The sequence below is a fragment of the Hermetia illucens genome, chromosome 4 (genome assembly GCF_905115235.1).
Source record: "Hermetia illucens chromosome 4, iHerIll2.2.curated.20191125, whole genome shotgun sequence".
NCBI lineage: Eukaryota > Metazoa > Arthropoda > Insecta > Diptera > Stratiomyidae > Hermetia > Hermetia illucens.
The window spans coordinates 2769778-2794264 of record NC_051852.1 but is presented as its reverse complement, the minus strand read 5'-3'; the positions used below and the strand labels follow the sequence as shown (position 1 = coordinate 2794264).

The 24487-nt window shown below is 41.0% G+C and overlaps 1 protein-coding gene across 1 annotated transcript in view; it reads left to right on the top strand.

The window, feature by feature from the left end:
* Positions 1–24487, top strand: part of LOC119655042 (putative metabolite transport protein HI_1104) — a 74667-nt gene that overhangs the window by 45271 nt on the left and 4909 nt on the right. The window contains exons 2-3 of the mRNA XM_038060723.1: positions 21261–21504; positions 21625–21888. Of these exons, the coding sequence (XP_037916651.1) occupies positions 21278–21504; positions 21625–21888 (491 nt within the window). The 5' untranslated portion in view covers positions 21261–21277. The remainder of the gene's footprint in view (positions 1–21260; positions 21505–21624; positions 21889–24487) is intronic.

Here is a 24487-nt window from a genome sequence, read left to right as displayed (position 1 = left end):
ACTAAGAAACCTACTCCGAGCACATGGTTTACTGGATGGCCACTATAATATATGGTGTAGCGGCTCTTCTCCAGGAAACCGGTCCCTGTCCAACGCATCTCCTGTAATGCTGTTACATCAGCCCTATATTGAGATAGGGTATCGGCTAGCTGCTCAGCAGCTTCATCTCTATACGCGCTCCCTGTATGTTCCATGAGAAAATGCGCAAATCGTTATTCCGTTGTCGTTGCCGGGTTCGTCGTTGTGTAATCCGTCCTGCCCGAGGCTCCTGTTGTGGCTTCGTATCAAGTTGTTTTCCGTGTAGGGTTGTCAGCCCTACCCAACCCCCAACCTGGAGGGCCAGTTGATACAATTTGGCCCGTTTTTAGGCAGGGGAGACTCGCCTTCATTATTCTCCGTCTACAGCTTTTCGTTAAGAAAAAGCGGTCACGACGAGGAGGTGGAGATAGGATTTGGTAGTAGAGCTGTTGTTGTTGGTTCAGTGGGCATTTCCCAGGTTTTATGCTCCATCGTAGGTACCAATCGACGTTTCACCCTGGGACCTATACTACCCTTTGACCATATATTAGAACATGCTAATTGGTAACAGTTGCTTGCCATTCTGGCTTACGTCATTGCTTTATATGAGCCAGGGTGTGCACCGTGTTTTTTCTATCATAGATATTGCTCTTGTACTGCAGACTTTCCGAGCTGGACCTACGAATTAGGTGACCCAACCAGCCGTATTTGATAACTTCTCGACTCCGCGCAAACCCAATTTACCGCCGAGAAAATTTTCAAACCCGATACAAATGAGCCGACTTCGCTATCATACAGGGCAAAGGCCAAGGGGAAAGAGGATATGCAGGATATTCAATGTCGAACTGTAATGTTTTCAGAGTGGAAGTATGATCTGTTATTATGGAACCGGGGAACTTCCAAGCGCGCTTTGCTATAACTCGTTTTTGGTCTATTTTGAGGAGCTTTTTCCTGACTCTGGTTAAAAATCCTAATCACGGCGAGGGCCATCTTGATTCGGCGTGGAAATGCACCATCTTTCTTCGGTATCCGAAGAAAAAGTATTAAAAATATCTCACATTTACTTTCACTTTGAACTTAAGATGGCCCATAGTCGTCTCGCTTTTCCTTTTTTTTTGGCTATTTCATCAGTAGTGAATGGGATTTTATGGAAAACCGTCTTCATTTCTTTGATCGTAACTATGAGAAAGTCTGGTTATAAGTCCATAATTGCTTCAGTAATTTTCCTGAATATATTTATTTGCAATAAAACGCAAAGTCTGTTTTCCCAGAACGGTATTGTGAAAATTCATCGAACAAACGAGTATCTCGTTTATATAAGCAAAGATAAATCTTCGAAGAGTTTAACGCCCATTCACTATAATCAAATACCCGCACATGAACATTTATAGAAATGATCGGAATAAAACCTTTGTGCTCTGTGCAATATTCTACACTCAGAGCCCGTTGTCTCTGTTCTCAATCAGAATATATTAGTAAACCTAACTCAAGCAGACAATTAATTTGTTTTGCGGCTTCAAATCTTCTGCCTACAATTGATTTGTGGTCTTTTATTAATGGTCATGACGTACTCATATCGCAAATATGTATAGTGAAGATATTGCATTGAGAAACATTGAGAAAAACTAGATATCGCCATCATGTATTACACACTCAATTATTCACGTTAAATTCTATAAATATTATTGGAGATGAATAAAAAAAATAAATACATGGACAACACGTTACTGGTTTCTTGAAAAAATTCTTATATCATGTGTTTTACTACTTTAACCTTGACGGAATCACTAGAAGGTGTCATGACTTCTTTAGGATTTTAGAATAGATATGCATCTCATTTGGATGCTGCGAAATGGTATGCGGTTTTGTTAAAATCTGAAGTGTAGAATAAGAATTTAATTGAAATGTTAATAGTGATAAGTTGCACACTCTAATCGTTTTTGAGAATTCAGCATATAAGAGCGCCATAGGACCTTGGAATCGAGATATCTTATTCGCATTTTATTTGATGTGAAATATCAAAGTGAATCTATTTGCTGGTAATCTTGTAGGAAAGTTGAATCGTTAAATCACAATTTGTTCAAATGAAACTAGGGAAACATGTATAATACCTTTATGTCTTCGTGAGGGTTATGAATATGGGATGCATCCCGAAAGTACCTTGGTAACCTACAAAACCTGTTTGGAGCCATGCCCTAGCCGAAACTCTGCCTTTATTGTAGTATTCTTATAGGGAAGCCGCAGTCTTTAACCAAAGCATATATTCTAATATATTTTAATATATTTTAATAAATTAGAGCTCACAGATACACACAGGCAGATGCTCAACTAAAAATTTGGTATCCCCTAGATTGATAACTCTTTCTTGGCACGTTAAACGTTGGGATTTCAATGGAATGAATAAAACAAGTGAGTTTGTCGGGATTATGAAGCATAGTGGTCAAAGAGTAGCATAGGTCCCAGGGCGAAACATGGATTGGTACGATGAAGCATAAAACATGGAAAACGCGTGCTGAACCAACACCAACAGCTCTACTATCAAACCCTATGTCCACCTCCAAGTGGTGACCGCTGGGAACTCGTTATTAACGAAAAGCTGCAGGCGAAGAAGGATGAAGGCGAGTCTTCCGCGCCTAAAAAACGGACAAAGTGTACCAACTGGTCCTCCAGGTTGGGGGTTGAGTAGGGATGACAACCCTACACAGAAAACAACTTGTTACGAAGCCACAAATGGAGCTTTCTTATTAAGGCAGGCGTAGACCGGATACCGGTTGTTGCGCCGTTTATGATGATGATGAAGCATTCCTGGGTTCTGCCTGAATACGATATTACCTGATTAGGCCCATGCGCGACATTCTCCCTAAGGGGGTCCCCTCTTTTTCTATACATATGCTTATATGAAAGTGAATGTCGGTATATGTATATCGGTTCCCACACCGTTCAACCAATCGTCATAGAAGTGCATATACATTTTTATGTATGTAGTTTTATTTTCGACGCTTTTATGCTATATAATGTTGTATATTCACTTGTATACTTTATCCAGCAATGGTAAAAATTGCTCTGAACACTCCGTGTGCTGATCATACCCACAGTTTTCTATGGTCTATATTCTGGAGATGATCACTGTGGACAGCCAAACTTTGCATCTGCGGTACCATTCAACATAGAGGTCGTCTTTCCAGTTCACTCCTTTGCCGAGTATAGGTCATCCACACAATCAGATTGTGCTTCAGTTTCACTATCATCACACTAAGCTCACAGCAGTGAGACAAACATAAGACCATCACAGATACCCATGAAGACTGGGATTCGAACCCAGAGCAACGAGATTGAGGGGCTGACGCTCTACCCCTTCAATCACAGCGCCGGTTTTCGAGGATGACCCTGGAAATGATCACGAAATTTGGTGACAATGTGTGGTCTGGTAAACCCTTTTATGCAGCGGGTATCATAATGATAAGATGAATTTAAAAGGTCCACCATACATGCGAAAAGGGATATACAATTTTTAACAAGGTGGGATATCGAATGAATACCTTTAATATTTTTTAGTTACAAGGATAAGGCACCACACACCAAAAGCTGTTTATATAAAAAAACACAAAATCTCTCACACTCATTTTTTTCAGTCTCTCGTTTTACAGCTTATTTCCTGGTATTGCGAAAACAGAACCTTGTTAAGATCGATTCACTGGCGGACTGCCTGTCCGACCGTCTTTCTCTCCCTCTTCGTCGAAAAGTCTCAAGAAATTTTAACAAAACCGATTATCCCTATTGACATGAAATCTGGTAAAAAAGTTTGAAATCTGGAGGCCCCTGTTTCGCCACCAAATACACGCTCGCCGGATATCAGATGAAAGGGTTCGATCAGTAATTTCCGAAATAGTTAGAGTCTGACTTCAGAAAGAGTTAAAGGAGTATAATGACCACTTGGAGTTGAAGGAGTATAATAACCACTTATTTCAAAGATCCATTTACTCGGCCGAAAATTTGAAATACGCAAATAATGGTAATGCCTATACACGGCATCTGGGCCTTAAAATACTGTCTGCCCCGGTATTTGCTCCAAGATAAATAGCAAAAGTTCAAGCGAGAAAGATAAAATTTTGTATAGCATCTGTATAACATGAACGGAAAGTTTGGTGGAAAGTTCACTGTTATTAACAAAAGTTTCGCCACAAATAACTGACTTTTAAAGCATAAAATGTCAGTGTAGCATTGAAGTGAAGACATACTCAGTGCATACACACTGTAAGATACGCAATATGAGAAAACAGAAACATAGTGCACCCAAATATTTTAGACAAAAAAATCTACAAATCTTCCCCACCACATCGGACTTCCTTAGCAACCATTTATTATAAATATATTGGAAAGAAAGGCTCGAAACCTACCGTTGAGACAATTAGTCACTAAAACTACCCCCTTCCAGTGTGGCAGAGAGAAAATCCGAGCCGCAGAGTGAGAATTATGCAAAAAATGGAACCTGGGATGAATTTCGTACGAATTTGGGGTGAAAATTATACAGGCGCCGTATTATCCCCTTTTTAAATAAACAATTCTACTATGGGCACCGAGAAAACTACGGGCCCGCGGGCTCGCCCCCTTTCCACCTCCTCTCGTCCGGCCTGCCTCCTCCTTAATCGGTACGGGCGTGCAATCTTTTTCTGATTTACTTCATGTTCCAATGCCCCTCGGGGAACAGGAATCACATAAAGGAAAATCGAGCTCACAACCGTAGGGATAAGCAGCCGAAGGATTCACCTTGGGCCGAGTATATTCGGTAGAATTTTTCCAACAATGTTGTAACTTCAGATGTTTTTGTTACTAAACTTTCAAGATGTGGCTTGAACTTTAGTTTTTGATCTACTATCACCCCGAGATATTTGAGCGCTGGTTGCGAGTACATGATTTGTTCGTCAAACCTAATCTTCACCGATGTTTGCTTCGTTCGTTTGGATGATTAGAACTACCAGCACCTTCTATCCAAGATCTGATTTTGAAAATTGAGTCGATTGTTGAAACCTTGATCTCCTTAATGTCTTGTGTCACGATAATCACTCCGATCTCATCTGCAAAACCAGTAACGGACACCTCTTTGGGGAAATATAAACTCAAAATTCCATCGTATATTGTTATTCACAGAAAAGGACCGTGGACCGATCCGTGTGGAACCCCACAGATTGTCCAATGTGTCCAAGGTCCATCGTATGAATTGTATCACATTGGCCTCTCGCGGAGAAATTCTATGATGAAGCGCGCCAGGTAAATACTTGACAGTGCCTAAGCCACGATTATTTGACCTCAATTTGCAAAATGCACTCTTCACGTCGAGAGTAACTACGGTGCAGGATTTGTTTCCCGCTATTGCTGTTTCCGCATTTTTCGTCACCGTATTGATCGTAGATCTCGCCTTTCGGAATCCAAATTGCCTGTCAAAGATACCACATTCCCTTTCTGTGACCGGTACAAGCCTAGTAAAGATGGCCCGTTCGAAAAGTCTGCCGATCCCTGTTAATAAGGATATCGAGCTATAAGCCGAAGGATCATCCATTTCTCCAAGAGAATCCCTTCTTAGAAGCCGGCCGTGAATATTTGTGCAAGCCAATTTGGAACTATCTTGCCAGCAGCACTTTATTCGGGATGTCATCTAAGTCCAAGAACTACCCCTGTTAATCCTCCCACTGTGAATAGGAATACGAATCCAAGTGCTCAAATAATTGCGGGGGAATATGATATTTGTGTACCATGAACTGTGACTGCCTTGTACACACCTCCCCATGTGTTGGATTCCGCTTCCTTGAATAACCTCTTGAAGTGTTCGTTTTTACTTCAATAAATGATTGCTCGTGGTAATTTTCTCGCCTTCCTATATCGGTTGCTCAACTCTTCAGGCTCAGACCGATTTCTGCAACGTTGACTATGTCTCCTGGCCTTCCACCAAAAATTGGCTATTCGTTTCTTGTATGCAGTGCAACGTGTCGTGGAAACGTCAAATGTTTTCTGTATCTTTTCAACAATCTGCGCCGCCTTTTCTTCTCCGTTACCCATCGGCATTGTCTTCTGCAATAGCTTTGCTTCGAACATTTGCTTATAGAGTTTCTTAGATATGGACCCTGCTACTGGAGTTTCCTTGCTATATTGCTATATCTCCTCTCGTCCGACGCTCTACGTGGATGTTGATAGGCTGATGGTTGCTCTGCGTGTATTTCTCGCTCACCCATCAATTTGGATCCTTGGACAGTGTGTCGCTAACAGCTATTGTAATTGGGTTATAGCGTCTTGCATCAGTAACATGCTATATATGTTAATACAGCCTACCTTAGCTCGTGTGGGCTATTGATAGTCTTTTTGAATAGCTCGGCTTCCGCTGGCCTAAATTGTCGCTTTGCCATCTAACACCCAAACACTAGCATTCTATGGAGATCTCTATATTGCTGGCATTTGATGGCGGCATCAATTTTGTTTTCGAAGGTACTTTGGATGATCTTCTTTTTCCTTAGCCTTTGTCCCGGTCACAAACGGGGTCGGCCCGTCGTAATCGGTTGTGCCATTTTGTTCTATCAAAGGCCCCATCCCAATCCAGAGTATCGAGCCACCATTGTTTTGTCGGCCTTTTGGTTGCTTGCCATATAGGAACTAAAAGGAAAACAAAAAAATTGCAAAGTCACAATAACTCCATTTTTGTGAGCGTTCAAGGATGAAGCTAGAGGACGAAGCTGCAAACGGTTATAATTCCGTAATATTATGGGCAAGGGGGAGTTGAAATAACACGAGAGCTTCGCGGAAGGAGCCTCCAAAACATTAAGGTAGCGAATATTGGGTCATAGTAATGAATTTCGGTGGCTACAGAACTGTCCATCAACCCATTAGAAAGTTTGAAAAGGACGCATGCATCAGTCAAAGATATACGGGAATGCAGAGATGTCAGCTGAAGGAAAGCCAGACGTGTAGGATATGTCGAGTAGGGAACAGTAGGGTTAGGAATAGAGTAAATCTCCTTGTACAGATTCAACTGCATCGCAATCACAATCATACTAAGAGGACCACAGTAGCGAAGGATATTACGGACGAAGGATTTATAAAGGAAGACCGACGAACGCACCACTGAGATAGTTTGTCATGGTTTGCCAAAGGTTGCACTGATTAGTAGCCAAACCGACAACAGGAAACAATTTTAAATCAACTGCATATAAAAGGCTAGGGCAGGTAAATAAGGAAGGAAGATCGTGCACGAAAAATGAAAGCAGAAATGGACCGAGGATGGTCCCTTGGGGTACTTCCGATTAGGGGAAAAAATAGAAACGAGGTACAACCATTGAACAAGGCACGTTTGACTCTACTATCTAAGTAAGACCTTAACCAGGATCGGAAACCCATACGACCGGAGTTTGGTGAGGAACAAGGAGTGGTCAATGGAATCGAAAGCTTCTGAGAAGTCAGTATAGATTGTATGGGTGTCGTTTCTTATATTTAGTGACTTCGCAATAAAGTTGGTGAATTCTAACAAATTGGTCACAGTCGAGCGACCGTGTTGAAATTCATGCTGCTCTTTCACAATAAGGTGACCAAAATGAGACGAAAGACAGTCTTTTAGGTATCTTTCAAAAGTTTTGGAGAACAAGGAAAGGATGGATATAGGTCGATAGTTTTTGGCCCAGGTAGCCCAGGTAGCCGAAGAGGAATCAAATGTGTCGGATGATAAGCAAGATTACTGGTTAGGGGTAAAAACGGAGAAGAAATGATCCCGAAGAAGGTCACAAGCTTATTTAGAGGAATAAGAAGTAAGATCATCCAATTTTATATTAACAACGGGAGAAGTGGGCGAAGAGCGTAAATTGCGAACGTCGCTCGAGGGAGCCTTCAATGCTATTTAAATATTGGGAATGTGCATTTTTTATCTTAAGTTTCGCAGACGAACGTGCTGTTATAAACGTTGCCCTGTCTTCCGCATTGCCGGTACGTTGGAACCTCAATTTGTGTTTCTCACGAAGGGTATTACAGACGTCTACAGTGTACCAGAAAGGATATTTGCGCAAACTAGAATGAGAGAGGGGAACGAAACAGGAAAGAAAGCTTCATGAAATATTAAAGCAATCTGGTTGGATGATAGATTTTCTAACGTACCATTCTGGTTAACTGTTTTAAGAAAATCATTCAGAGCTCGGAAATCAACCTTGTGAAAGTTGACCTTGCACCCCTTCAAGAGGCGGATGGTGAGCATCAATTTTAAGGTAAGGCGAGTCGCTAGGAAATAACATGAACCGATTATCAGGAATGTTGGTCAATATCTAATCATAGTTATTGTGGTTGCGATTAACATTGAATTAGGAGGCGGAACAAGAATTAATGAAAACGATCAGATCTAAGTGCGAAGTGGTCAAATTATTAGAGGCAATCTGGAGAAATGGAAGGAAAATTGAAAGATGAAAGATAAACCAGAATATTTGACTAAAAGGACATCCGAAGGTACATCGAGAAATTCCTCGATATGATAGGCTGGACACGAACAAGGAAGGTAGATAACTTAGATTGTAAATGGAGCACTTTTTGGAGGAACAATTAGGGCAATTAGCGTCTCATAAGGATGGGCACTTAATGATACTTCTTAAACTAACTTCCCTGTCTGTCTGTCGCACGCACTTTTCTCAGAAACGATTGCACCGATTGACACCAAAATTGGTGCAAAAGTGAGAACTGTGAAACCTCGTGCATCCAATGAGCTACATCGTTCTACATGGAACTTAAGGGGGGTGAGGGGGAAATGTAATTTTGTTTTTCATCGAACATAGTCATGTGGACTGTCAAACGAAAGGTCCCGAGCTAATGTTTTTCAAATAGGACCAATATTCAATCAAATATATAATCCGACTTGTTTTAATTTATAGGTTGTATTTGAAATTTCTGAGGAGAGAATTAAATTAAAAATTAAATTTGGTGACCAAATCCGCACTAAATATTACATATAATATTGACAATGATATTAAAACTCAGTAATGTAGGTCACCTTCTTCTCATGAAATATTTTTATTATCTTTACAAAGATTATTCATAACTGGAGATATCTTTTTTATAAAAATATTATTATATTATTATTTTATAAAAGTTCAAAAGTGATACAATTGATCAAAACAGGAAAACCACTAAGGATATGATGGTCTCTATGCATCTTGAAATATAGAAATCTAAGAATCATTCGCATTTTCGAAAAAGTTATATTAACATAACTTGAAAGATATTAGACAAGAAAACTAAGAATTCAAATAAGATTCTTTTATGAAGTACGGAAGTTGTTTTCCATAAATTGTAGTTGTCAAAGAATTAGAAGTTTCCTGATGGAAATTTTATTAGAAAATAACTGTAGATCTATAATTTTATACACAGGTTTTTCGATCATCATAAAAATATCTTCTATATGATTAGATGCATATTTAAAACAATGTTCTGTCAATGGAAAAAACCTTACGGAAGTTTCCAAACAACTTAATTATCAATTCTAATAATTTATGCATGTCACTCATTTGTCTATCTATCCACTTTTTGCAAAAAAGATAAGTTGTAAAGTATAGTATGATTTGGTGTGGATAACTAGTTTCTAATAAATCTTAGATACTTCCTTAATTTTATTCTGGTCCCAATCTTGTTCGTTGCTTCCAAAAAAAAAGATCCAAAAGTTATCACACTTGTTTGTGAATTGATACAAAATAAATGCATCAAGAAAGATAAGATAGTTAGAAAGCGAAACAGTATATCGTTTCCTTCGTCTATAAGATATGCATGTGTTTTTCGCGAAGACAGTAGAGTAGTAAATTATTCTTTTCATCAGTGCTGGGCGTCTACTAACAATACTCAATCGATTTTACCTATATATGTCATTAAAAGATTACATTTATTTAGATTATTATAAATATAACAGTATATGTACATAGGTATAAGTTAAATCGACTGATTATTGTTGGTAGAAAGGTGGTAAGCTTTTACTGAAACATTGTCATTTATGGAAATACAACAAATATCGCACTAGTCAAGAAAATGACGTCACTCTTACTTTTTTAATTATCTCGATCCCTAGAAGGATCAGAATATATTTACATTTTGTAAAGCTAAAATGTACATTCGAAAATAATTTAACATGTCCTTGGCTTGAATAGTTGGGTTACTAATTGTTTTTGACATTTGAGGAGAACAATCTATACTTACACATGAAAGCAGCTTCTCTTGGTTTTTCGAATATCATAAAGCCTTGTTTAAAAGATACTTAAATAGTTAAAATAAATTATCTTTTATTGACTGAAATTCAATTTATGAATAATAAAATAAATACAAATAAAATGTTCTACAATTTTATTGCTAAATTGGCTCTGCCCTGGAAAAGAATGGAGAAAACAGGCTTTACTTAGTATCTCTTTTGTGTAATTCCCCTGTAAAGCCAAGTTCCTTCCGAGATATCAATCACAGTTGGCGCTCACATATATACAATCAATAAACAATATTGTGTGGATAAATAAAAATGGTTACCATTAACTTTCTCTGAAGTTCATTATTCTCCCAAAATACAACCATTTTCTGTCTACACTCGCAGAGTCGTAAAATTACCTGGTCGCTTCCAGAAAAAAAACCGGGAAAACAGGTTCAGGTTCAATGACTGAAAGTATACCAATGATATGGGCCTAAATAACGGCCAAGGACCGTTAAAAGAAAGAACAACGTTGAACTTTGACAACCTGGTAAGTAACTGGTTGGTGATCATGACAACGACCCTGAGGTCCAATATTTAAAAAATACTCGAGATATGGGATGTAAAAATATAATCACCCATTCCAGATCGCTTATTCGCATTTCTCTGGACATCAGGCAATGGTTTTTGTTGGGTCGGATTCTGCAGTTTTTTGTTATCTTAATGATATATAGATTCGCGCACACTCATGCAAAGAAGAATGTTCTTTTACTTTTGGTGAAGCGCTTTGTGCACTATAAATTATATTAATTTTGCTGAAACCTTGTAGATGCTTTAACTGGTTGACTTTATTGTATTTTGAATTATTGTTAATTCATTTAATATTAAGGAAAGGAAAGGAAAGATTGAAGGTACGAAATTCACATTTGTATATTTTGTCTATTAACATATATATATATATATATGTGCTTTTAGACTTACATTACATTTTGAGATACATATTAGCAACTCAAATAAGAATGGAAGTCTTAAGGAAACCTAAGGATATACTAAGAAAACAAAAGGAAATTAAAAACTTATCAATTATTATCAATTTTCTTCAATTTGGTGTAAGGATTATCATCACTGAAAATCAACTCCAATTTGACTTAACGGGAAGTTAGATAAAAATATTTAAATCAATTAATAAAATTTAAGATAAAATAAAAAAGATAATAACATAATATCAAGAAATATCATACATTTAGAAGTGGGAGGGATAGTTTTGGATCCCTGCAGAATGCCACTAAGTATAAAATATGAGAAAAAAGTCTAATTTATATTGCGAAAAATTTTCAAATTATTTTCTTTTTTCAAACAAATGGTAGGAAAAACGATATAAGGTTTTTAAGGTCACCCAATAATATGTTAATATATCTGTTACATCGGCGCCATCAAAGCAAAACCATTGATAAATTTTACAACTTCTAGATTAAATATTAATTCATCACAAGGATTAATTGCTCATCCAGATGCAATCGATTATGTTTGTAACATTTCCACTGAGTAAAACTAGTAGAGTAGGAAATGATTTATCAAATGAAAAGTTGTTGAATTCTATAATATCTAATTGAATAGTATATCATTAAAGTAACAATTGTGCTTCGTTCTGAAAAGATCAAGTGAACATAGAGCAACCATTGATGCATAATTCTTATATAAGAAAATCGTGAGAATAATAAAAAATTTATAAGTTCATGTCGAGGAAGACATGTTTCACTGCTTGAAGAATATGAAATAATTAAACAAATGATGTCAATTATCATGAGAAGTTTTTTTCTAAATCTAATGCAAATACGTAAGTCACCTTAGCTTCATTATGCAATTTATTTGGTATTCCAACAAAAAAAAAAGTTGTTTGAATAAGAGAAAGATAATTGTTGATAGAGTTTATATTTGCACGTGTTGAAAACCGCGAGGATTGAAATAAATGAAGCGATATAAATGAATAGTAAGGCAATAAGTAGTATTGGTTGAATTTATTACTGAAAATTACATTTAGGTTGAATAATTTGCATAAAACTAGGTAAGACTTAGAGGATATAGTCGATTATGTTTTTTCTTTGGAATTCATTACACATTTATTTGTCATTGTTAATTGACAACATGATTTTTAATGAATGGTTTATTGTACATTTAATAGCTGCGTTTTGAATAGGCTTAATAATTATCTGAATTGCCATTATTACTTTTATGTAGAAATAATCAATGGTTTCGAATATCGCCAGTAAGTAAAGTTCCTTAAACTATCAATCAATATCTTTTGTCCCCTGCATTATAGTTGCTCCCTGGTGTTAAGGGCTTCCTCTCATTATCCCATCTAACCATTGGTAATATAAATTAAAATTGATTCTTATTTATCCATATGGCATCAAAAACCAAAAAATATTATTCCAATTATTCTTAAAAAATGTAATTTATTGCTGATTTCCTAATTGGCAACCAACCATCAAAATAGTAATTAGACAACTTACTAGTTGACCTACCTTAAATCTTTAGTACAATTCAACTGATTTTAGTTCTAATCGATCATCATCATCAACGGTGCAACAACCGGTATCCGGTCTAGGCCTGCCTTAATAAGGAACTCCAGACATCCCGGTTTTGCGACGAGGTCCACCAATTCGATATCCCTAATCGATGTTTTCCTAAATTTCCTAGAAACCGACTGAGAAAGGTTTGCGACGGAGCTTGTAAAGCAAGAGGAGAATCAGGATATAGAGAGATCGGAGATTTGACAATTATTTGGGGTCGAAATATATGGTGTTGACGAGGCGGAATCTGAAGCTCCCATGCAAGCAATTTCGATCCGTGCAGGTTAGGGTGAAGGCGAAGCTATTCCTTAGCTTTTCAAGTCTTTTGCTAACAAACACGTCTGTTCCTTTTACATATACACCAATTATATCCAGGGCGAAAGTTGCCTAACTCAGAATTGCCTTACTGATTCCCCTAAAGAGTCACTTAATAAGAGTCTTACATAAGTGTATAAGGTACTTAAGAGCATGATCAACATTTGATGAGCTGCCTCTGTCTGGGACAACGTCAGTACTCCTTTTTTGAAAAGTTAGGTGTTTAACTCAAAAAGAGGGGTTCTTGACGGAAAATTCGTCGACGACTCCCCGCAATACCAATCATGTGTATTTCTGCATGGTTTGAAGGAGACTTTGAGAGATTCCCTAGGCAACTAAGGAAGCCATGGGGACGTAGATACATACATGTAATGGGAACTAAAACCATCCTCTCAAGACCTCAAAATTTTTGGGCCAAAAAGTCATAGTTCACCCTCGTCTATACGTATTTCCTTTCAATGTTGTTAATATGAGGAATAACAATATCAACAATACTCGCGAAGTGATCCGTCTTGGCAACCAACAGCATGTTAGGCTTGCTGTGTAGCATATGACGATCAGTTAAATCCTCCTGATCTTAGTATATATCGTAAGCAGAATTATACCTGCGGCTCATATCGGTAAACCGGATATGTTCCCGTAATCAGCTCATTCTTAAATGAAAGGTTTTGATGGATCACTTTCCATACAGTATTAAGCCTGTCCCTCTATTTCATTGCTGACATAACAGTGAAGCCAGAAATCAGATGAATCAATGTCTCTAGCCCCGAACCAAACATTCTGCACTAGCTATTCTCCACACGCTATTTCATTATGATCATTTTGTAAACCCCTGCTCTTTGCCGCGTAGCGTGACAAGTCGACTTAGCGTTCATGTTGTGCTGAAGCATGAATCAGGTTCATCTGCTCCATGGCAGAATTTGGGTGATGCATTCGGAATCATGACATAGTAGTACGTATCTGCGGTTGGATGTCTTCCAGATCGGTCTTCATCCACGGCAATATTCCGAATACATTCAGTGCGCTTATTTGACTCTTCACCGAGAGATTCGACTTCAATACAACCTTCACACGTGGTAGGAATTCCGCTAGTAGAGCATCATTAAAATGGTCAACTCGAGTATGGGTTCTTTGCAGAATTTCTTGATACTTGTAGAAGTTTGTCTTGGTAGTAGATTGGATGTGGAGGTCACCAATGATATGTATAACATGCAGATGGTTTGGATTCGACACTTTTTTTAACCAAATTCCATCCGAATATCATACATACATCTAATATCATCTAAGTACATCAAGCGTGTCAGCTCATACTTAGCACATAGGTCATATTTTATTGCAATACCTTCTAGCATCATTCAGTAACCATGAGCGGAGTCATACAAAACGAGGGCTCAATAAGTCCCGTGGATGATGACTCGTATACGTATACGAATGGGCTCTAAGGCGTTAATACCCTTAGATGAACATTCTGGCAAGGCGATATGCTCCCCTTCCATGGCTGTCGCCAAAAGCTTTATTATTTATTTATTATTAGTTCAGGATCAATACGATACAAACGTGTGACAACAGTTGGCTAGGTGTGCGAAACGCTGTCAAAAATTTTGGTGTAATCGATATATTTTTTAAAAATATTAGGGAGTCCTGAGTTCGTCATCAACTTGATGGCGGACCAGACCAATTGGAAAGACACTTTCTTTCTCGTTTTATGACCCACAAATCCATCTGTTCTGAGCTAGAATACAAAAGACAACTCATCAGACCCTGCATCTACCTCTGCCCTGGAAAAAGAGTGACCGAAGTGGTAACTGGGTGTTGTTTGCTCCCTTAATCATATAAGTCATAATCCACCATGGTTCAAATCGGTGAAGCAAGAAGATTTCTTGCACTGTTGCTGCCTGTTCCAGAACTACTGAGTCTTTGCAACTCCTTAATCCGACTCTGCAGCTCTTCTGATCCTCGGACAAAATGTTGTTGGTCTCTCAGATGCGTATTGACCCTCTCAGACAAAATGTTGTTGCTCTCTCAGATGCGTATTGACCCTTCCACTAAAAATGGACGTTATAAATTTATAGAGCAAATATTCGATCTTGTATCTGCAGTTTACTGCACCATGTCCTTTTTGGAGACATCTCCGTAATCCCCGCATTGAGGAAGGATGGAAATTCCTCGGGTCGACTAATGACCTGATTTATGCTTTGTACGAACTGACCATGTATACTAGTGAATATTTTTTTGCCCACAAATTCTACCCCCAATTTAGACCAGAACCCCTTGTAGTTTTTCGAGTTATTTATGGTCCCTCGACATCTTCTTCGGTAACGACCACAAAATTCATGCCTGGCATAGAGGCATGCAAGGTGCCTTCAGTGGCAATCCAGTAACCCCCAATATTATTTTGCTTCCGTTGCGAAAATTGTACTGTCGGAGGGCTCTATTGGGATTGATTGAAGGATCTGAAAAACTCTGCTGGTGTCTCGCGTATGTTGCATTCTGAACACGTTTGAAGTGACTTTCACCATACTGCCGCCACCGACGAAATACGACAAAAAGTCTATGCTTTAGTTTATCAAGATTTTCAAATAGGTGTGTCTCACTGGAGATGCCATAGTTCCAGCAAACTATCTACACTTTATTCTTCACCCTTATTCTGCCATTGCCAGTGTTCATTGGAGTCAGCCGAGCAATGTCCAGCCTTAGTGAGTCGCACCGACGTTCTGGAAGAATTTTCCATGATGGATCTTCTCGGTCACTCAAACCAATACTCACTCAACGCAATACACAAGTGATTGAAGTTGGAGTAGCGAAAAAGAGTTCATTTGGGAAAATTCTATACACATGAAATTCGTCCCAAACCTCAACGGAGGCTTCAGCTTGACGATGGAGAAGAGTGCCTTGGCGAGTCCTGAAACTATTGCGGTATGATGTTGTTGATGTTGCCACCTCTGCCCCCATCGGCTCTTGAACTCCAATTTCCGCAATGACCTCAAGTCGAACTCGTTCCCCCATAATGGCCGGAATTGTAATACTGCGAGTAATAGAGCGTAAGTGATCTACGACTCACCTCACAGTCACACAGCGGTAAGATGTTGTACTTGTCTCCGCCGTTAATTCATGGTAGAAGCGGAAAATGAAGAAGTTCGTCTGCTCTGGTCACTTCATCCGGTGCCTACGCTCTTGGCTGTGGCTCTTTAAGTTGCATTTCTGGATCCGGAGAAAGCGTTTGACCGTGTGCACACGAACTCATCTGATATGCTCTTCGACAACACGTAGTGCCAGAAGAAATGGCGCATTAAATGAAATTGCTCTAACACTATCTGAAAAGTAAAGTTCGAAGTGTCGCGGGTGCATCAAAATCGCTTCGTGCTCCTGTCGGTAATCATCCAAGCGCCAAGCGCCCTCTCACCACTTCTCTGTGTTCTTGTTCTGGACATTGTCACGGGGACATCTAACGTTCACCGCGCTATTGATTGCTCTATGCATTTAAGGTTTTTCGAGTGTCTCATATCAAACCTGATCCCAGGAAACTTGAAGCGGGGCCTAATACTGAATTTGAATAAAACACCGACGACCGACCACAATGAAATAGGGACTACCACAGTCAATGGCAATTACCTGCCCAAAACTGAGTGACATAATGACGAGAACTGCATTATGAATTTGCTCCACGCATCAGCGCAACTTGGATGAAGTGTCGTTCCAAAATTTATGTTCTTTGTAATTAACGCGTCAACGAAATTCTCAAACCGAAAATTCATCGTAATGTTGTCCTCCTCGTCGCCCTCAGTGGTTTTGTGTGTTGGCCGACTATAAAATACAATGAACGACACCTCATAGTGTTGGAGACGTAAATGTTGCTTAGGACCTGAAGGAGCACATGGAGAATATATAAAATATCTGTACAAAAAGCACTTAAAAATAATCTTACATAAACAACAAAAAATACTTATAAACTTGAGTCGCGCACAAGTAAAAATTTAGAAGTTGCCTGCAGACAGACTGCATATCAAATTTCACTTTTGCGAATAACTTACTTAGAGATATTGCAAGTACAGAATATTGCAACCTATGGAGAAAAATAACACCACAGAAAGGTCGTTGAAATGGGAATCTACCTTGGGGAAAAGAGAGTGTGAGAAAATTACTAAATGTGGAATTTGAACAAAAGTTTGTGTGAGAAAAACTCTTATGTGAAAATTATGATAAGAAATTAGATTAGGTATGCAAATAATTTGTATATATTAGGCTAAGGAAATAAAAGAAAATATACAGATAAACTTAGGCTTCAAGGTGAACACTTTGTTTCATTGAACCGAAGCGTAGGGCGGAGGTACAGCTTTTGAGCTCCTCTGCGTATACCGAAAAAGTTTTACCAGCTGCCCGTTCCTACGATTCTGCGCAGGCCAGAGGTACAGCTGTGGAGCTCTTGTTGGAGAGCGGACAACAGTTTCCGAGCCATCCGCTCCTGAAGCTGTTTCCACATCAAGGCTCTTCTAAGGCAACACCAGCGGACGACCGTGACATTGGGTCACATTAAAACGACATGATCACATCCGCAATGAGGCCATGCGCGATCGATATGGGGTTGTACTTATCGTCTTCGATGGTGGGGGCATGTAATTCAACAACGTTGCCTTGATACGCTAGATCGTAATTTGAAACCATTCGACTCCACCTATATTAGGCGTATGATCGAGCAAAATGGTCAACCGATCAAAGCGAGCCGACTCGACATCTAAACAGAACAAAGGCTGAAAAAGGAAAAGAGGATATACCGGATCTGTGATAATAATGAACGATGGAACAATCCAATTAAAACTTAAGTCTTGAAGTGTGCTAGAACCGATGTCCGACATCCAACTAGGTTACAAATCCCTTCATCACTATTAAGATACGAACCGCGAATTTCCGTGGCAGCAGCCTTGTGCTTTAATCAAGTTAAGAGCTCTGAGAAAAGTAAATTTGGCCGACATTTTTTTTTATTGTGGATGGAGGTGAAAATCTTAAAAAGACGCTGCTGCGCTAGGTTGCAGCAGTGTTTGGAATTCTCACCCACTAAAACCACCCCCACTTCTCCGCCCATATCCCCGCAAGACAAAGGTGACGTATCACTTCGCGAGGAGAGCACTGGCTTGCACCAGCATAATTAAGTCACGCGTGCATCGCGCTTTCCAGGCTCGATCTAGTTCCTGCAGCTGTATCGCAATTATTGTTGCGTTGATCACACTCCAATTTGCTCAGTATCTCCTCCACGAAATTATGGGGTCCGACAAGTGCGTTGAGGGCGTCGTTTAGCTTCCCTCTTTCGTTCGCGAATCTCAGACTGTGGAACATAACATGTTCCTAATCCTCGGAGGTAGCGGCGCATTCGGGACAGTCTGGAAACTCATCCAATCCGAAGCGATGCAAGTACTTCCTATATCCACTGTGTCCCGTAAGAAGCTGTGTCAAATGGTACTTCAATTCTCCATGCTTTCCGCTCGACCCATTTTTCAATACACGGGATCAGTTTATGGGTCCAGTGGCTTTTTTCGAAGTTATCCCACTGTTGCTGCTGTCTCCTATGCAACTTCTTCCTAGCGGCCTTTCGGAAGCTCGCAATCACTTCGGCCGGATTCGCCCTCTTTCTCCGGTAGAGACAGTGTGCCTCATTCACTAGAATATCCAAGAAAATCATCTCCGCGATAACACACACTGCCTCACCAGATATCATCCTATATGCACTGCACACCCCCAGCACGATTGGCCGGTATGCCGAACTTATCCTTCCATGGTTCAATGTGGTATCCAGTGCGCCCACCCAGACAGGAGCCGCATATAGCAGGATATATTTCACCACTCCTGCGATAAGCTGCCGGTGACTAGATTTTTGCCCTCCAATATTAGGCATCAGCCTTGCTAGAGTTGAGCTAGCCTTTGCTGCCTTTTCGCGAGCATAGTCGAGCTGCCCCTTGAAGCTCAACTTGGTATCGATCATTACCCCCAGGTATCTGATGATCGATTTTAAAAGGATCTCGTGATTACCAATCTGAATTTTGACAGTGTTGTTTTTCTTGCGATTGGTAAAAAAGACCGCCTCCATTTTAACTTCCGCCAGATTCAATTTCACCATTTGAAGCCATACTTTGATGAGTTGAATAGTTTTGCTTGCATACAGTTCCACGTCCAGGCAGTGTTTCCCAACTATTACCACTGCCAAGTCGTCTGCAAAATCAATCAACATTGCCTCGTTTGACACGCGATGGCCGAGTACTCCGCCGTACATTATGTTCCACAGACGGGGATCTCAGTACGGAGTCTTGGGGAACACCTGCTGTCACAACATATTCCTTCGGCCCGTAGCTAAGGACTAGGGACACCCAGTTTAGCCAAGGCGCCTATAATCCAACCCCAATTGGCTGAGTTAAAGGCATTCCTGACATCCAACGTCACCACCGCGCGCGATGTCTCCGGGTCAAGTCTACGCAAATTATAATGGCATCGACTGTGGACCACGCTCTGCGAAACCCATACTGCCATAGACCACCGCTAGCTCGACAAACGGAAGCAGCTCATTGTATATCACCCTCTCCAACATCTTCCCCTTAGTGTCTAAAAGACAGATAGGGCGATATGAAGAGGGTTCGGCAAGTGGTTTTGGGGCTTCGGTAGCAGAACAAACTTCTGCCTTTTCCATTACGCGGGAAACACTCCTTCCACCGTCCAGGATTCATATTTGCTTAGGAACCATCCGGGACTTATTTTAGCTGCCAGCGTCACGGCTTTGTTCGGAATCCCATCCAATCCTGGAACCTTATTATCCCCAAATCGGCCAAAGATCCCCCGTAGTTCCTCATCGGTAATCCTTGGGATTATCAAGACGCCCCGTTGCACCGTTGGTTGAGGTCCACTTTTTTCTTGTCGTGGGTAAAATAATTTCGATTATTTTGAACAAGAGTCGGGGGCACGTCACTTGGGGTGATTTTTGTCCACGAATCTTGTTCAATGCAACCTTGTACGCAGCGCCCCACGAGTTCGCATTTGCTTGTAGCAATTCTCCTTACTTTTTCGTATAGCCTTCTTAAGGCTGCTTCGAAGATCGCGGTATTTATTCTCCGCCAGCCGATGTTCTGGCTTTCCTCTGGTCCTTTGACGAAGCCAGGAATGTCTCTTCCTCGAAAGCTCCAATAGTCCACCCAGCTATCCTGACTTTTTTCCACTTCTGTTGCTCACTCAACTGTCGCCCCCCCCCCCCTTCTTGATGTCGAGAAAGATGGCCTGGTGGTCACTGTGGATGTAGTGTTCACTCACCCGCCAGACCATCCCTCTCGCCAACGAGGTACTCATTTAGGTCAGATCGACTTTTAAACCTAGCCCTCTGCCTCGGAAGGTGGGCACACATCTAACGTTGGTTAGTACGATGTCCAGCTCCGCAAAGGTTTCAAGCAAGATTTGGCAAGTTCCCCAGTCTAAGGCCCACGCATTGAAATCGCCGGCAATGATTTTGGGGCTGTGGCCCCTAGCGTCTAACACTAAGCTGTCTAGCATCTCCCCATATTGCGCTAATGTTGCACTAGGAGGAGCATAACAGCTGTATATATGGACGCCGTTGAGTTTTTCCTTTACAAAGCCGGCTCCTGGGAATGCCATTGTTTCTTGGATGGCTTGCCGTCTACATGCCACGTGCACATTCGACTCTCGAATGGTTTGCGAGAGCAAGTCTTGTGCTGCCTCGCAATGGTTAAGGCGCGTCACCATTTCCAGTATTCATCTAATTACCATATTAATTTGTTAATTAAACAATCTATAAATTAACATTGTTCTTAATTGTGAACAGACCAATTGGAAAATCTAAGCTTCTAATGAAGGGGTCAATCAATGTGTATCGTACGATACTATATCTGGAATGAATTGAATTGTATACCGAATCAATTTCCAATTTAATTATGATAATATGAAGCCCCAGATAACCTCTACATAATTCAAATTACTGAAATTCATCCACTAACTATCAATTTACTCCCTCAAAATTCCCACATAATCTTTAATTAAAATTTTTGCAAGCCTTGTATTATCTCCAACATGATGAAGTGTTAATTAAACTAATTTGCATTCCAACAAAATGAAAAATCACCGTAATATCTTCATTTGGAAACTCTCAACGAAGTACTAAAGTAAGGCTTTTCCATATCTTTCAGATACACCGATATAGACAATGTTGCCGATTGTGAAGAAACTGAGTGTCATATATAACTGGTACGCCCTAGCTATAGTGACCATTGGTTACATTTTTGGCGAATTGGGCCACTACTTGATTGGCGTAACATCGAAACAAACAGCAATTGAATTGGATTATGGTGATCATGCTTGTCAGCAAAATAACACAGACTTCACAAGACATGAAATACCATTTCAATGTGGTGCAATAATGAATGAAACAGCGTAAGGATACCGAAGAAGCAGATAAAAGTGACCGATCGGAAGCAGAACTTTTGATCGAAAATTTTTATCATCATGAAAAGTATCTCGGGGAAACATAAAGATTAATCATTTCATTTTTAGATGCTACGACCTCAATGTGAATGGGACACCGTACTGCGAGTGGAACTACAACGGACTCGGAATCGATTATCAACTTTTAGCTGGTCCAAGTTTTATCGCGGTGTTTACAATCGCCGGAGTATTCATGGGATTCGTAGCTGACAAATTTAATCGAGTTAAAATGTTAACAGCCTGCACTCTAGTATTTGCTGTTGCTATTATCCTTCAAGGTACCGTCAAGGAATATTGGCAACTCATTCTTCTTCGTATGATTATGGCAGCTGGGTAAGTTATCGGTTTTGATCCGGAAATCTAGCTCTAGTACCCTCAGATCATTCATCATCATCATCAACTGGGCAGCAACCGGTATCCGGTCTAAGCCTGCCTTAATAAGGAACTCCAGACATCCCGGCTTTGTGCCGAGGTCTACCAATTCTTCTTCTTTTTCTTCAGCCTTTGTCCCGTTCACAAGCGGGGTCGGCTCGTCGCATCTTCGTCTCCATTACCGCAAGACGCCGTTCATTGTCTTTTATGGTCGGCCAACACTCAGAACCATAGAGAGCGACTGGACGGACGACATTGCGGTAAATTTTAGATTTGAGACGTTCGTTGATACGTCGATCACAAAGAACACCAGTTGTGGAACGCCACTTCATCCAGGTAATGAGTGAAGCAACTTCATAATGCAGTTCTCCATTGGCTGATAGTGTTGACCCGAGGTATTTAAATCGCTCAGTTCTGGGCAGATCACTGCCGCTGACCGTGATTGTGCCTGTTTCTTGGGGATCGGTCCACCAATTCGATATTCCTAAAAGCTGTCTGGCGTCCTGACCTACGCCAGCGCTCCATCTCAGGCAGGGTCTGCCTCGCCTTCTTTTTCTACCATATATATTGCTCTTCTAGGCTTTCCGGGCTGGATCATCCTTATCCATACGGATTAAGTGACCCGCCCACCGCAACCTCTCGAGCCGGATTTTATCCACAACCAGACGGTCATGGTATCGCTCATAGATTTCGTCATTGTATAGGCTACGGAATCGTCCATCCTCATGTAGGGGGCCAAAAATTCTTCGGAGGATTCTTCTCTCGAACGTGGCCAAGAGTTCGCAATTTTTCTTGCTAAGAACCCAAGTCTCAGAGGACTGGCAAGGTCATTGTCTTGTACAGTAAGAGCTTAGACCCTATGGTGAGATGTTTCGAGCGGAACAGTTTTTGTAAGTTGAAATAGGCTCTGTTGGCTGCCAACAACCGTCCGCGGATTTCATCATCGTAGCTGTTATCGGTTGTGATTTTCGACCCTAGATAGGAGAAATTATCAACGTATTCTGTATTCTCCTACCTTTATTTGCCCCGTTTGACCAGTGCGGTTTGATGTTGTTGGTTGGTTGGTTTTTGGTACTGACCTTCCCCCCTAGTCTTGCCTTCATTGATTGCCGCCTGCTCGATCTGGATGAAGGCAGTTTGTACGTCTCGGATGGTTCTTCCCATGATGTCGATATCGTCAGCAGCGTGCATTTGGATGATTGCAGAGCCAACCGCAAGCCACTTCTCCTCGGACTCTCGCATCTCGGCAACCAAGTTCTCCGGGGTCACGCTCCTGTCCAGCATCTTGTTTAAGCTCCTTCTCTCCATCGCAAATCGTGCTCTGGATCCTCCGGTATGCCATCGCATCTGGGACAGTTCGGATAATCATCCAACCCAAAGCGGTGCAGATACTGCCTGTAGCAACCACCGTGACCCGTGAGAAACTGGGTAATGTGGTAGTTGGTCTCCCCATGTTTTCGCTCAAGCCACACCCTAATGTTGGGAATGAGCCTGTGCGTCCGCCGACCTTTCGTAGACTCGTCCCATCTGCGTTGCCAGAGATCGTGCGACTCTGACCTTGCCGCATTTCCCCGCTGTGCATGCCCCTCTATACGTATTTCATGGTACAGGAGACTCATTTCTTTGACCAGAATATCAACAGGGATCACGCCTGCCACCACCAATACTGCCTCATCTGATGTGGTTCTAAAAGCACTGCAAACCCTCAAATCCATCCGCCGGTAAACCGAGTTCACTTGCTTCCGTCTCTGATAGTTTGCAAGCGCCTCTGCCCACACAGGTGACGAGTAGAACAGGATGGAGCGCACCACTCCGGCTAGCACCAACCTCCGGCAATGTTTCGATCCACCAATGTTTGGCAACATTTTTGCAAGTGCCGTGGTGGCACTGGCTGCCTTTTGGCATGCATACTCTAGGTGTTCCCTAAAACTCAATTTGGTGTCAATTATTACCCCCAGCTATTTCATAGCCGGCTTTGATACGACCGTATGTCCACCGACCTCCACTTTCACAGTGTTATTTTTCCTGCGTTTCGTTATTAAGACCGCTTCCGTTTTCGCGTCCGACAAGGTCAGCCCGGCCTTTTCTAGCCAGGACTTTACCGCTCTCATTGTTTCCGTCGCGTAAACCTCCACAGCTTCTGAGTATTTTGCTGCAACAACCACAGCTAGGTCATCAGCAAAGCCGACAATCATAGTCCCCTCTGGGACGGGAAGAGCAAACACCCCATTATACATGATATTCCACAACAGGGGACCATGTACCGATTCCTATGGAATCCTGGCTGTGACAATGTACTCTTTGGGACCCTCATCCGTCCCGTACCAGAGAGTTCTCTCTGAGACGTAGTTTTCCACCAAATTCGCTAAGTATCCGGGGACACCTATGTCAGCCAACGCCCCTTTAATTCTATTCCATTTGGCCGAGTTGAATGCGTTTTTCACATCCAACGCCACCAAGGCACAGCAGCACAATATCCGGGGACACTTATGTCAGCCAACGCCCCTTTAATTCTATTCCATTTGGCCGAGTTGAATGCGTTTTTCACATCCAACGCCAC